The sequence below is a fragment of the Globicephala melas genome, chromosome 10 (assembly GCF_963455315.2).
Source record: "Globicephala melas chromosome 10, mGloMel1.2, whole genome shotgun sequence".
Lineage (NCBI taxonomy): Eukaryota > Metazoa > Chordata > Mammalia > Artiodactyla > Delphinidae > Globicephala > Globicephala melas.
In genome coordinates, this window is record NC_083323.1 from 88,264,380 (window position 1) to 88,278,142 (window position 13,763).

The following is a 13,763-nucleotide window of genomic DNA, read 5'->3' on the forward strand; positions in this document are numbered from 1 at the left end:
CAGAAAAACCTGCACTCGTAGAAAATATCAGGCTCTTAGATAATAAAGGATAAAATTATGAAGTAGCATTATACTTCATATATTATAAATATATGAGTCTAGGAGAAGGTACAACTACTCTTACTCTCTGGAAAGAAAGCAGACACAGGAACACTCTAGGAAACAGTCTTTCTGTCCCTAGGTCTTTATATCTGTGCTGCATCTCATGGAAAAGACAGGAAGTTATAGTCTCTATCCTCAGGTCTGCCACTGCATAAGCCTGAGGGGGTCTGTCTACTCAATAAGGTCATAAGAACTGGGGAAATGGGATTACCAAGGACACTACGACCGTGGTAGTTAACTTGGGGTCTAAAACCAGGAATGTAATGGAAGATGCTAATATTTTTTATTATTTCTCAGTTTAATTTATTCTGATTTCCTGATTCGGTATCCGTGCTTCATATTGCTCACAACTTTGTTTTAAGCTGCCAACAGCCAGTGATGAAACTGATAAAGTTCTAATGCTTTCATTTACTCTTTGCTTATAATATAAAAACCCTGTTTGTAAAGCAGTTTTTGAGGAGAAGACTGATACTTAATGAAACTCTTTTTTATGGTAATTGAAGTACCTAATAAGACTAGCATGATATCCAGGTATAAGAGGTCAGGAACTTTCTCATTTAGAGAAGAGTTATGGAGATGTGTTATTAGAGTGAGTTACTAGATTTATAAAAGCGTTTAACCGGGAGAGGGAGTGCCAGAGCAAGAGGCAGAGTGAGAATGGAATATTTTAATTGACAGAAAGAGTTTGTCATACTAGATTAAAATGAGTATTTAATGAGCTGTAAAAATAATACAGTTGACCTTTAAAAAGAGGAATTTTGGCTTGCTAGGAAAGTTATCTTTCTTAATTTTTAAATATGCTACGAAGTATAACATCTTATTTCGTTGATTAAATTCAATATTTGTGCAAGGTACTGGTTTTAAAAAAATGTGTAAATTTTTTTTTCATTGAGTCAAAATTCTTAGGTCACTGATATCCCTGGTCTCTAATATCTTGCTACTTGAAATGTGAACCATGGACCATGAGCATGAGCATCACCCAGAAGTCTGTTAGAAATGCAGTCTCCTCCCCATCCCAGACCAAGTGTCAGAATCTGTTTTTTAACAAGATCCTCAGGTGATTCATAAACAAATTAAAGTTTGAGAACAGTTTTAACATATCAATATAAATACAGATTTATGTGTAATTTGTGTCTGTCTATCCTCCTGTTTATTTACATTCCCCCCCTTTCCAGGATTTTATTTACTACTTGACTAACCCTGGTTAAGACAGATGAATTCAATAAAATAGCAAAATATGACTTAAGGAGGAAATTAAAAAATAGAGAATCACAAAACTACTGCTAGCAAAGTAGTGAAAAAGTATCCTGACCATTGACATTTAATTTTGATGATGAAAGGTTTTAGCTACTTCCTCAAAACTTGGTTAGTGCAAGTAGTTACTTTTTTTGTGACTATTTTAACAGACTGATACACCTTCTGGAAGAAACCAAGGAGTTTAAATTTTAAGGATTTGCCCTTATCTAATCCAAAGTAGTTGAGAAACTGCAAAAGTAGAAACTAAATATAACTTATCACTATCTTCATAAAACAGGTTAAGGAACATAGTTCTGATAACATAAGGGGAGTTTAAAATGAAAAATCTTTCTACATCATTCTACAACAGTAATAGTGGGGTTTTTTTTTTTGGAGGGGGAATACTTATCCATTTTTTAGTTTATTATATTTTAACAACCATATAATATTTTTAATTGATTTAGAACTATGATTCACAGGAGCTCATAGCAATCCGTATATAATGAAAGGACTAGTAGAGGCTTAATAAAATTTTACACTTGTAATTAAAGATTACTAAAATATAATCCTACAGCTTATTTTTACAGTAGAAAAATATATTAAAAATGCAGTTTTTAAGAGGAAAAGAATTTGAAGTTAAAGGAGGTTAACTCATTTTGCCAAATCAACGGTGTTAGAGAGTAGTGTTACAAATAGTGGGAAGGATTTGTTTTCATATTCTTCATTTGCTTAAACAGTCTCAAGATACCAAAAAGAAAATCAGTTTTTACCTAATCAGAAATTTGGAAATGACAGAAAGTCCATCTTCTGTGATTATGATTTAACATTATTTTAGTCAAAGCATTTCTAAACACTTCCTGATTAAAAGTTTTAAAAAATTTTATACACGTCAGAAAATGAGTGTTCTGTAAGTTATGTGTCTTTTCCTTGAGTTTGACCTAAACGCTGTATGTTGAACTATAAGCTCAATATATGTTGTGTTTATTGCACAATATATGGTCATTATTCTTAATGAAGCGTTATCCTGTAATTTTTGTTTTCAAGTGGCCCTTTATCATGAAAGGAGGCTTTGTAATAGAGTGGAAAGACTTTGGGCTTCAGAGTCAGATAAACCTGTGCCATCCTGACTTTGCTGCTTCCAATTTTATGACCTTTAGCAAGTCATTTAATTTCTTTTTAGCCTCAGTTTTCCCATATGCAAAATGGGAATAATTATGCCTTTCTTTTATGAGAATGGGTGGTATTACATGTGAAAATTCTAGCCCAGGGCTTCCCTGGTGGCGCAGTGGTTGAGAGTCGGCCTGACGATGTAGGGGACGTGGGTTCGTGCCCCGGTCCAGGAAGATCCCACATGCCGCGGAGCGGCTGGGCCCGTGAGCCATGGCCGCTGAGCCTGCGCGTCCGGAGCCTGTGCTCCGCAACGGGAGAGGCCGCAACAGTGAGAGGCCCGCGGACCGCACAAAAAAAAAAAGAAAAAAAAAAAGAAAATTCTAGCCCATAAGAGGCTTTTAATAAGTAAAATCAATTTTCTTATTGTTTTTATTGTTATAATATTATTTTCATTTCTATGCAACTTGCTTAAGCATTCCTGCTTTTATCAGAGATCCAGTTTTCCAAATGCCTCGTTATCTTTCTGGTCGTTAAGATTAAAAAAAATTATATTTGTTTGAACTCCTGCTGATCTTTCAGGGAAGGAAAGTTCCTCCTTCAGGGCACTGCTAACCTCTTCATCTGTCTTTTTGATCCCATCTTCTCTCAACTCCTCACCATTGTATATTCTCTACCTTCAATACTTCCCTCTCCATTGGTTCTTTCCCTTCAGCTTATGAATATTTTCAAATCTCTCTTATCCACATTCCCCAAATCTCCAGACTGATTCTCCTCAGCATCTAAAGCCCAGGCTTTTTTCTCCAGGCTTTTATCACTACACATTACTTCTGAGAGAGTAGTCTGCTTATGTGTTTCTGTTTAGCACCTTCCATTCTCCTTAGCTCATTGCAATCTTGCTGTTTTCTCCTCCGTTTTAGTAAACTTGTTCTTATTTGAATCACCAACTCATTTTGTAATTGCCATATTTAATGATGATTTTTCAATCCTCATATGATTTATTTTCAGTATTTGATACTATTTACTTAGTACTTGAAACTTTCTCTTCCCTTCTTGTGAAAGGCACGTTTTCCAAGGTGTCCTGCAACTTAAATTGTTTTTTTCCAATTTCCTTTTTCTGTTCCTCCTCCTCCTTCCGTCTTTTATATGTTAATGTTCTCAGGATCCTTTCTTTTGTCATTTTCCCTACGAGACTGCATCTGTCTCTAAGACTTCCATTCCTTCTTAGAGCTAACAGTTCCTTAACCCACACCAGATTTCCTAAAATCTGGGCTATTTTCTCAATAACAGATGACCCTTGGCACTCACATACTCAATGTGTTTCAGACTTGATTAATTATTTTATAACCTCAAACTTCCATTTCTCTGTTAACTATCATCATTACTGAACTCACAGCAAAACTAGTCATCATCTTCTACTCCCTCCAGGCAATCCCACTGTCAACTAAAGAATGTTGCTCACCATATGGCTCTACAAGGATTGAGTCATTAGCCACTGCAGTTGCTGACCTCCACGCCGTGCTAGGAGTTCAGGGCAGAGATCAGAAATGAGGCATTCTGTGCTCTGGAAAAACTGGCAGAGCTTGCTTTCAGATAGTTAGATATTTTCAGGAGAAAAGTTTATGATTCCAGTTTCTTGCATCTTTCCATACTTAGGAATGCACGCAAATCATTAACTAGGATATCTGTGCCTCCTGACTAGCAGTAACCTTCTACTGAGATGTGTTTGATTGCATGTACCCCTTCTCCAAAATCACATATAAGCTGGTGTCTCCACTGTAACTCTTCAAAGCAGTTCCTCAGCGATAGCTGAGAGGCTATAGTCCTCACCAAGTCCCCCGTAAACATTGTAATGCACAGCTTTCACGTTGCACTTTTTTATTTCAGTTGACATCACATATTTAGTTGCCAAGTTCCATTAATTCCACTGTTTTAATAATACTCCAGGGATTTAATAGTTCCTGTTTAGCCCCACTGCTGCTACTTTAGCTCAAGCTCTGTCACCTTTCATATGTTCAGTTATGTTCTCCTAACTCGAATTTTTAACTCTTTTTAAGCATACATTACTGTTCATATGATCACTTAAATGCTTCTCCCATCCTCCAAAATAATTTATTTCCTTAATCTCTTGATAGCAAAAAAAGACATGTTTATTGTAGACATTTTGTAAGTAAAAAAAGAAATGAATGAATATTATCTGTATTGTAGTTCTTTTTTTTTTTTTTTTTTTTTTGTATTGTAGTTCTTTTTCAAGGAGTGGCTACTCGAACATTTTAGTGTATAGGATTTCTATTTCTTTTCCAAATAGTAATATACTTATTTTAACAAATATTAATATATTAAAATGTGGTTTGAAAATATATCTTGTCACCCTTAAAAACAATGATACATGCTTTCATATCAAGATATATGATATTGTATTTTTATTAATTTATAAATTCTATGGCATATTATAATGAATTATGTTCACAGTTTTACCACTATTTTTGAGTACTATTGGAGAGTTAGTTTTTTTCTTTGTATTAGAAATTATGCTATGGTGAATGTAGAATTTTGTATTTAAGTCTTTTTGTATAATTATGATTGTTGCTTAGAAATATTTGTAGAAGCAGAATTGCTGAAACACATATATGTTTTCGACACATTTCTATAGACTTCTGACACATTTTTGACAAAATTCCCTTTAGAGAATGCTATATCAGTTTAAATTCCTAGCAGCTGTTTGGATTTTGTCCATTTTCCCACTGAATTTCATCATAATAAATATTTTAACAATTTGATAGGCAAAGATGGCATCTCATTGTTTTAACTGCATGTTTGTCGTTAAACTCTTTAAGTAATTTCTTGTCCACTGAATTGCTATTCACGTTCTTAGCCTTTTTTTTATCTTGATAATTATTATTTTTTAATTTATGCACATTTTATATGTTCTAAAGCTATTAACATTTAAGCTATTAAGTACTTATTTCTTTCCTCAGTATTTACAGTTTAAATGCATATTGGTCATTGACTTTCCTTTGCACCATTTCCTTATTCTTGCTGTTAATCCATCTCTCTTTGATCTACAGGTAGTTGGTGTATAATAAAACTAATACTGCACTCACAATAGGGCATTGTAATAACTGATGACATGGCTTTATGAATTCCTTAGCCAAGGAAAAAGGCAAGGATTATATCTAAATCGTCTTTGTATTCTCAGTGATAAACCAAATCCCTTGCACACGTGTGCGCTTAGTAGGTGTTGAATTGGACTGTTATAATCCCTGCACAACTGTGTATAATTTCCACCCCATGCTCCAGCATGAAGAACCATTTGCTATTTTCTGAATCCTGCTCATGGGATTTTTAGTATTGTTTTATAGTTAAGAGCCAAGGTTATGCAGGCAGCCAAACCTGGGTTTGAGTTCAGGCTTGACCCTACCAGCTTCCTAGTTGTGTCACCTTGAACAAAGCCTCAGGTTGCCCATCTGTAAAATGGGTTATTATAGTGTCTGTATCATTGATATATTGTAAGACTTAGGTGTTTACCCAATTTGAGACTAGGAAATAATTAGCACTTAATAAGTGACAACTGTTATTATTATTATCATTGCAATCAAAGTTAGTTGGGTACTTCAGATGAAGTGTAGTACTGTAACTGTTAGAGTTTAAATTATTACTTATTGCATTATTAACTTATTACATGTTACCCGTGTTCCCTCTACAGAAAAATATGAACAGATTATCCAAGTCTTTAAGGACATATTTTTAAGACAAATTACATAGAAATAAATGAAAAAAAACTGAATGAAATATATATTCCTTTTGATATTAGAAAGAATAGTAATGAATATTCTGCTTATTCATATGTATCAATACTGATAAACTATTACTCTTAAAAAGTAAGCAAATTCCGGTTATGTACATATCCTTCAATTTCCATTAGATAATAACTGACTGTAATTAATGTACACTAATACTTGGCAACTTTCCTAACTTAATAAACCCACATAAATTTTAATAAAAATAAATGAGTGTGAAAACATTTCAGAAATCTATTATGTTTATACTAACAAGAAAAAAAAGAGTGAAATGATTTTGTTGTAACTGGGAACACAAAAAGGAGAAAATCAGTCTTAAATGTCACTCATAGTTAACATTACACAATAAAAGAAAATTACCGACAAGATATTTTCAAGCACATTCATAGTGGAATAACAATGACAGTAACAATGGATGTCTCAAAAGAAATACATTTTTACTTTCATAAGACTGTTGTCAATCTTTAGGTGCTTGTAGAAACACAAAGAGGAAATGTAAATACCAGGAGAGAAATATGCAATAGCAGGAGAGAAATATTTCCTTTCTTAAAGTTGTATTATATTTTCAAAGTTGGTCTTTAAGGAATTTTGGGACAAGAGTTATTGTGGTACACTAAGTAAGTTTTCTATCAAATAAATATTTGCAGTTGATATATATGAGAACAAACTTTTCTAATTGTTTTAATGAGCTGCCTGAATAAAGAATTGAAGACAGTGTTTTAAAACTTAGACTTCTATGAAAATGTTGTAAATATAATACTCAAACCCTCTGTGATTTTGAAAAATCAGTGTTTAATCAACATGCTAATATTATTCCAAGTCAAAAAAACTACTTATTACAAAAGAATTTATTTTTTAAATTGTCAGTCCTACTAAGCTTCGTTACAAATAAGGTAACTGGGGTTGCCCAGGATTTTCTTGATTTCAAAACTGAAAGTCCCACGTCCTGGGAGCTGCTTCAGTCCTGGGCAAACTGAGATGGTTGGTCACCCTAGTTATGGGTTACTTAAATACGTGTTGCCATAAATACACAAAATACAGATGAAAACCAAGAATAAGACTGTCAATATAACATAATATTTTAAATTCACCTTAAAGGAAGGAAAATTGATCATAAGAGTATAGTGTTTGTACAAAGTCTGTTTAAAAGAAAAGAAAGTGCTGCTCAATATAGATTGTAACAATGATCCAAATTTACCTTAATAAGATACTTACTTTTGTAAAAATTCTTCATAGCCACATATACTTAGAAGATAATTTTGGGGTGATAACTGGTCATTTGTACAAAAATGTAGAATTTCTGCTATTAGGTCTTTGACAAGATAATTAGCTAAAAACAAAATTGAATAATAAAATGTTAATAAGAGCATATTATATATTGGCTGGGAGAAAGATTTTGAGCACAAAAAGTGATACATGCTTTATGAACTATTATAACTTTCTAGCTCCATCAAGAGGAGTTAAAATGAGGTGCATCTCATTTATTAGTCTGGTTAGATATGGATATTTAAAAAAAAATATTCTTTGCATTTTCTTTGATCAATCTGTCTTCAAATAACCGAACAGAGCTAAGTATTTCATTCCTCATTCTAAAATCTTTGGTAATTGTAGCTCTGCATAAAAAATATTCTACTGTGATTACCCTTAGGGATTTGGGAAGTGCTAAAGAGATTACACAGTGAGTGCTAAGTGGCAAGCCAGGAATCTAAATCTGTCATCTTCTAAAGCCTGTGCTCTTAATAATTCCACGTTTTCACAACTCATCACTTTTCCTTTCCTGTATAGGAATCACCCCAGGTTCTGTCTTGGACAACGTCATAATAACCTTGAAGAACATGTACTCTCTTTCTCCACCTTCTCTGGGACTCAAAGAGTCAGCATATTATAGGGTAAAGTTCTTTGCTTTCTCATATTCACATTCCATAGTATCTCCCTACCGAACTCTTACATGCATTTGCCATTTAATAGTGGCCAGAACCATGCTGACTTGTTACGATTATATTTGTCTGTGAAATATTTTTCTAATTGTAAATGATAAATAGTATGGGATTCATTTATTATCATATATGATAATGGAAATTATCTGTTATATATATATTATCTATTTATCTATCTATCTATATCTCCATGCTTTCAACGTGATCTTGAATGAAAGTTAGTGCAACAGATTGTACTGATGATCCTTAATGAGGATTTGAACAGCATACTGCAAACACTCATTTGCATTTATTTGAGTTGCGTTTTGTTGGCAATTATGTGTTTAATTTGCTGTGACTTATTTTACTGCCACACCTTTTTGTTTGGGAAAGGTTTTTGACACAGACAGCCTCATAAAAAGTAGTGCAAGTGATATTGTTGGACTTGCCATGAAGAAAAAAACGGAAGAGTATTATAATGTCCTATTTAAAAGTGTAGGTTTTATGGTAGATCAAGTTGTTATCAATAAAACAGTTGGAGAAACAAATGGTAAAGATCATCATGGGAATTAGAGATTGTGGAAATGTCCTGACACAGAAGAGAGTATATTAGACATGCTACTGCTTGGGAATATTAACTGAAATAATATGAATTGAAGCTAGAAGAAAATATGGCCACAGGCAAAATCATGACTATAAAGGCTTTGACAAGGGGAGAGCATTGCCAATATAAGATGGCAGGAAAATATCTCTAAAGACACCAGTTTATTTTAATTCATTTGACTTTTCTGTTTCCAGGACTGTGTCCCCTATGCTGTTTGGGGCATGCATGCATTCATTATTTCACTATAGTCGTCTTTGCAGATTACATGAAAGACTCCATAATCCAGTTTCTAGCTATTACTCCTCTCCTGTGCTTTGGTGTGATATCTCCTACTATTTGCTTCATGTTACCTTTTGGTTGTCTCATTATTGCTTCAAATTCAGCATGTCTAAATCTGAAATTATCATTTTTCTCCTTGAACCCAAACATTAAGTGTCTGTGAGTTAAACTTCTCATCCATATTGTAAGCCAACAAGAACTATGGCTTCTTTTAAGTAGACTTTATACCTGTATCTTCAATTTGACAGCTAATGTAACCCTTTTTCTAGTTTCTCCTAGTCTCCAACTTCATACAATCCTTCTCAATCTGTTGACCATATTGCCTACCATACTGAAAAGATTAAGGCCCATTTGAGATTCTTTAATTATGCTACTCTACACCTTAAATCTAGTTTTTTTATGCATCCTTCTCTATCCCTTTACACATAAGTATCACATACTTATTGATATTGTGATACATAAGTATCACATACATACATAAGTATCACTGCTTTTTACTGCATCTTACTTCTTCACATGTGATCCTTCCATCACTGGTTTCCAGTTCCAGCAATTTAAAGCCTCTCTCTTTTATATATTTAATATCCTCCACTCTAAAGATGCTTTTGTCTTTTCTTTAGGATGTTTTGTTTCTATTTAATATTCCAGTAAAATCTCTTCTTCCATTCTATCCCCTTAAGATAGTATCTTATTTATTTATTTATTTTATTTATTTTTACCTCCTCATTACTGCCAAATTTCTTTAAAGTGTAGATAACTTCTGCAAATAATTCTCAATTACTCTTTAATCTTGCAAACTGACTTCTACTTCCACCACCTTGCAGGTCACAAACAGCTTCCTAATACTGTTCGAACTATGTGTCATCTAAATCTAGAAGGTAGTTGAAAGTAAAGACACGGGTTCTAGAGTAACTTTGGAATTGGAAAAAAGGACAGGGCAATCATCTTCATTGAAGTGATAGCTGACGACTGTAGAACAGAGAAGTCCTTGTTCAAAACACCTGCTCCTCCAGAAGGATTCTATTTTCTCACTCTGGGAGAAACAGAATTCTCTTCGGATGAAAACCTCTCACTGTCTCCTCCTCTTTGCTTATCTAGATTTCATTATTCCTTAAGTTTCTAGCAACTTATTGGTCATTCTTGAAATGCTTTTGAGACTTTTGTTCTCTAGAGCACATCTATATTACTAGTAAAACACTCATATAAAGTGGTGAAGGGATCACAGTTTTGGCATAAAGATTATTTTAAAGTGAAAACATTTGAAAACTTATCTTCACTTTTCTTATCTGACTATAGCCAAGACTCCCTAATACAGGTGCTATCAACTTTCTTCTGAGAGTTTCCTGCAACTTCTGGGAAGGAGACCAACTGCCCATCCATTAGCATAAAAAGATATACATGTATTTCCTTACTGAAGCTCTAAACACCCACCTCCTCACACACACTTTCACATTAACTTTTTATGTAAACCTTTACCTCTGGATTTCAGCAGGTTACTCATTTCTGAGTAACCCCTGCATGCATATATAAGGAAACCTTGTCTTTTATCCTGTTAATTTCTCTATTGTCAGTTGTGTCACAGCCTAACCCCTCTTCAAATTTAAATGGGCAGAAGACAAGTTTCCTCCTAATAGCAGCATATGCTACTCTGTATATTTTCATAAATGTGTCCTCTCCCCTCCTCTGCTTTTTCCTCCTTCCCCTCTAATCCTCCCTTCCTCCCCCTTCTTCTTATAGACCCTTTTACTACCTTTGAGGCCACAGTCATCCTCTTTACCACTGTACATCTCTAACACTAAACACAATGACCTAATCACTTTACTGAAACTTCTTATAAAAGTCAAAAATGGCCTCTGTTTTGGCAAATCTAATATTAGAAACTAAATATTATAAATTGGAAGAATCGGAGTGGTCTCCTTAGTTCATAATTATTTCCTCTTCTCCAGCAATGTAAGTCAACATAACCCAGATGCCATTCTGATTGGATCAAGGTACAGCACTATTGATCTTGGCTGTGCAATCAGAACTCTGGTTTTAGAAATTTGAAAGTGGATCTGAAAGCAGCTCTTCTGCCCCTTTCCTGTTTGCCCATTTCTATTCCCCTCTAACCTTGAAAGAACCTAATCTGTTGATTCTTTTCCTAGATAAAAAGAAGTAAGATAAAGAATTAAGTAGTTAAAGAATGACTAGTTCTCTACCCACAATGGCCTCCTTAGCAATCCTGCAGGCATATCACAAAGGCAAGATAAAATCTGAAGAGAGAGTCAGCCTGCCTTCGCAGAATGGAGAACAATGCATAACCCAATCTCCTGCCTCTACGATTCACTGAGATTCTTCCTCCCCTTTTTTTCCCTTTAAGAACTGTCATGGCTGAGCAGAATCTTTGGAGTTGGTCTTGGGACATGAGTCTACCTTCTCCCCAGATTGCTGGCTTTTCTGATTAAAACACCTTTCCTTTCTGTTGACGTTTGCCTCTTGATTATTGGTTTTTGAGCAGCAAGCAGCCAAACCTGAGTTTGGTAACAGATCCAATAGGGAGGTTGAACTTCCTTTAGATCTCTGGCCAAATAGCATTTAAGCTTGAGAGCTTAGCTTTCCATGTGTTGCAGAAAAGTAAGGGAAATGAGTCAGCAGAAAGCAAGAGCAACATAAGAAGCAATTACACAGAGAGGAGATGAGGTGAGAGACATACAGGAATTTTGGACTGCCTGTACATCAGTGTTTTATTCCCAAATCTTTGCTGAATTCCTACTCTTAAATTCTATAAGAAATCCCTGTAATCTTTAAATTATTTTTTCTGCTTACATCAGCAGGAGTTGGTTTCTGTTAGTTTCAAACCAGATGGTCCTAACTAATATTCCTACATAATATTGTTAGGTTTGCAGTCATCTGTACTAAGTCGGAGCCTTGGCTAGAGTAAGAAAGAAAATGAAGCAAAATACAGTGATAATGATAATAATGAAAAAAATTTATTGGACCATTATTTGTCAAGAAACAACAGTTGATACGCAGAAACTTGGTAGCAACTAATGTGTGAAGAACTAATATTATTTTGCAAAATGGTTGATGGTAACAGTGAAATAAATATTAAACAACTTTAAAGAGATTCTAAAACTTTAGAGAAATGAGAATCATCTGGTGAGTTTGATAAAATACAGATACCTGGGATCCATCCAGAGACTCTGATTCAGTAGAGCTGCTAACTATGCTGGGCTGTACAGGGCTTAGTTCCCACTGTGGAGACAGAGGCTTGTAACAACCATTTTCACTTACATATAGTCTTTATCTAGAATCTTTTTGAAATTTAGCTTTTATTTTTAATATGCTAAAAACTTGCTATACTTGCTATTTCATAGCAGGAAAATAAGGTGTCCTGGGGTGAGCTATGAAGAGAGTTCTAAAAAACAATAGCCAAACAAATGTTAAAAGATTTCCAGCTGTTTTCCTCTTACTTCACTTCAGGGCAAAATACTAGCTAATACTGCTTCTTTTAATGACTTCAGTCTGTGGACTCAAGGCAGCTATACCAGCTTTATGTAGATTTTTATACTTATTTGCAAGATTGCTTACCATATGGCATAAAATGAAGTTGTTGTGTTGAGTCCTCAGTAAAAATATTTATATTAACCTTAGTATTAGAAAAGAACTTGTATGGAAATGCTGTAGTCGTGCTCCAGATCTTCCCCGAATTGGAATTAATGTCAGCTGCATGATATGTTTCTCTTATTCTGAAAAATATATGTGAAAGAATACTTAGGACAAGATTTTAAGAAACTTCATGCAGGGCTTGCTATAGAAGATTTGAAATATGAAAATAACCAGCAGCTGATTTGTGGTATAGTGCTGTTAGCTAGGCTAGATTGGTAAAGATTACAATTAAACCAAAAGCAACTATAAAGTTCTGGTCTTTATGTTTTCCCTGGGGCACCTCATATGAAGCAATTAAGAATACATTGTCACTTATAAAACATGAAAATTCACTCTGAACAGTGATTGCTTGCTTCACTGACATTGCCTTTTGAAGCATCAACTCCTCCCCTTCGTTTTGGCTCATGCCTTTGTCAAGCCAGAAGTCACTCATTTATTATTTATTCATTTATTGATGAATAAATTCTCTTGTTTGTGTCAAATTGGTAAATACCATTCTTGGCAGCCCATTTTCTTTAAATTTGGGGTTTTACACAAATATTTGGCTTTTACGTAAATAATTGAGCCCAGAAGTCATTTGTACATTCTGAACAATTACTTACTGTGTCAGGAAGTCAGAGAACTGGAAAATAGTTTATCCTTGGAGTCAGAAGCCTTGAGTTTGAATACTGACTCTTTTTTAACTTAAAAAAATTTTTTTAATATCTTTATGGGCATATAATTACTTTACAATGGTGTGTTAGTTTCTGCTTTATAACAAAGTGAATCAGCTATACATATACATATATCCCCATATCTCCTCCTTTTATTCAGTAGTTTTATGGTCAGAGGCAAGTTACATGACCAGTTTCTTTGTTTGCACAAATGAGGATATTTATATCTACTTTAAAGGTTTATGAGAGAAAAGGCATATAAAAGACTTTTGTAGAATGTAAAGCAATATATCCATGTAATGTATCATAATTATCATTATATTATTACAGCTGAATCCCTGTAGAGCCATATTTTATGCCCACATGTAGAATTTAGCATAAAATTATTTGTAACTAGATATTTAAAATGCTTTTGATG

At 34.1% G+C, this 13,763-nt stretch overlaps 1 protein-coding gene across 2 annotated transcripts in view; it reads right to left on the reverse strand.

Moving 5' to 3' along the window:
- The window catches only part of PIK3C2G (phosphatidylinositol-4-phosphate 3-kinase catalytic subunit type 2 gamma), a 328,570-nt gene that overhangs the window by 306,744 nt on the left and 8,063 nt on the right, over positions 1 to 13,763 (reverse strand). For both annotated transcript variants that reach the window (XM_060305870.2, XM_030841385.3), the window contains exons 3-4: positions 12,615 to 12,772; positions 7,461 to 7,575 (exon numbers count right to left, since the gene is read on the reverse strand). In XM_060305870.2, the coding sequence (XP_060161853.1) occupies positions 7,461 to 7,575; positions 12,615 to 12,772 (273 nt within the window). The remainder of the gene's footprint in view (positions 1 to 7,460; positions 7,576 to 12,614; positions 12,773 to 13,763) is intronic.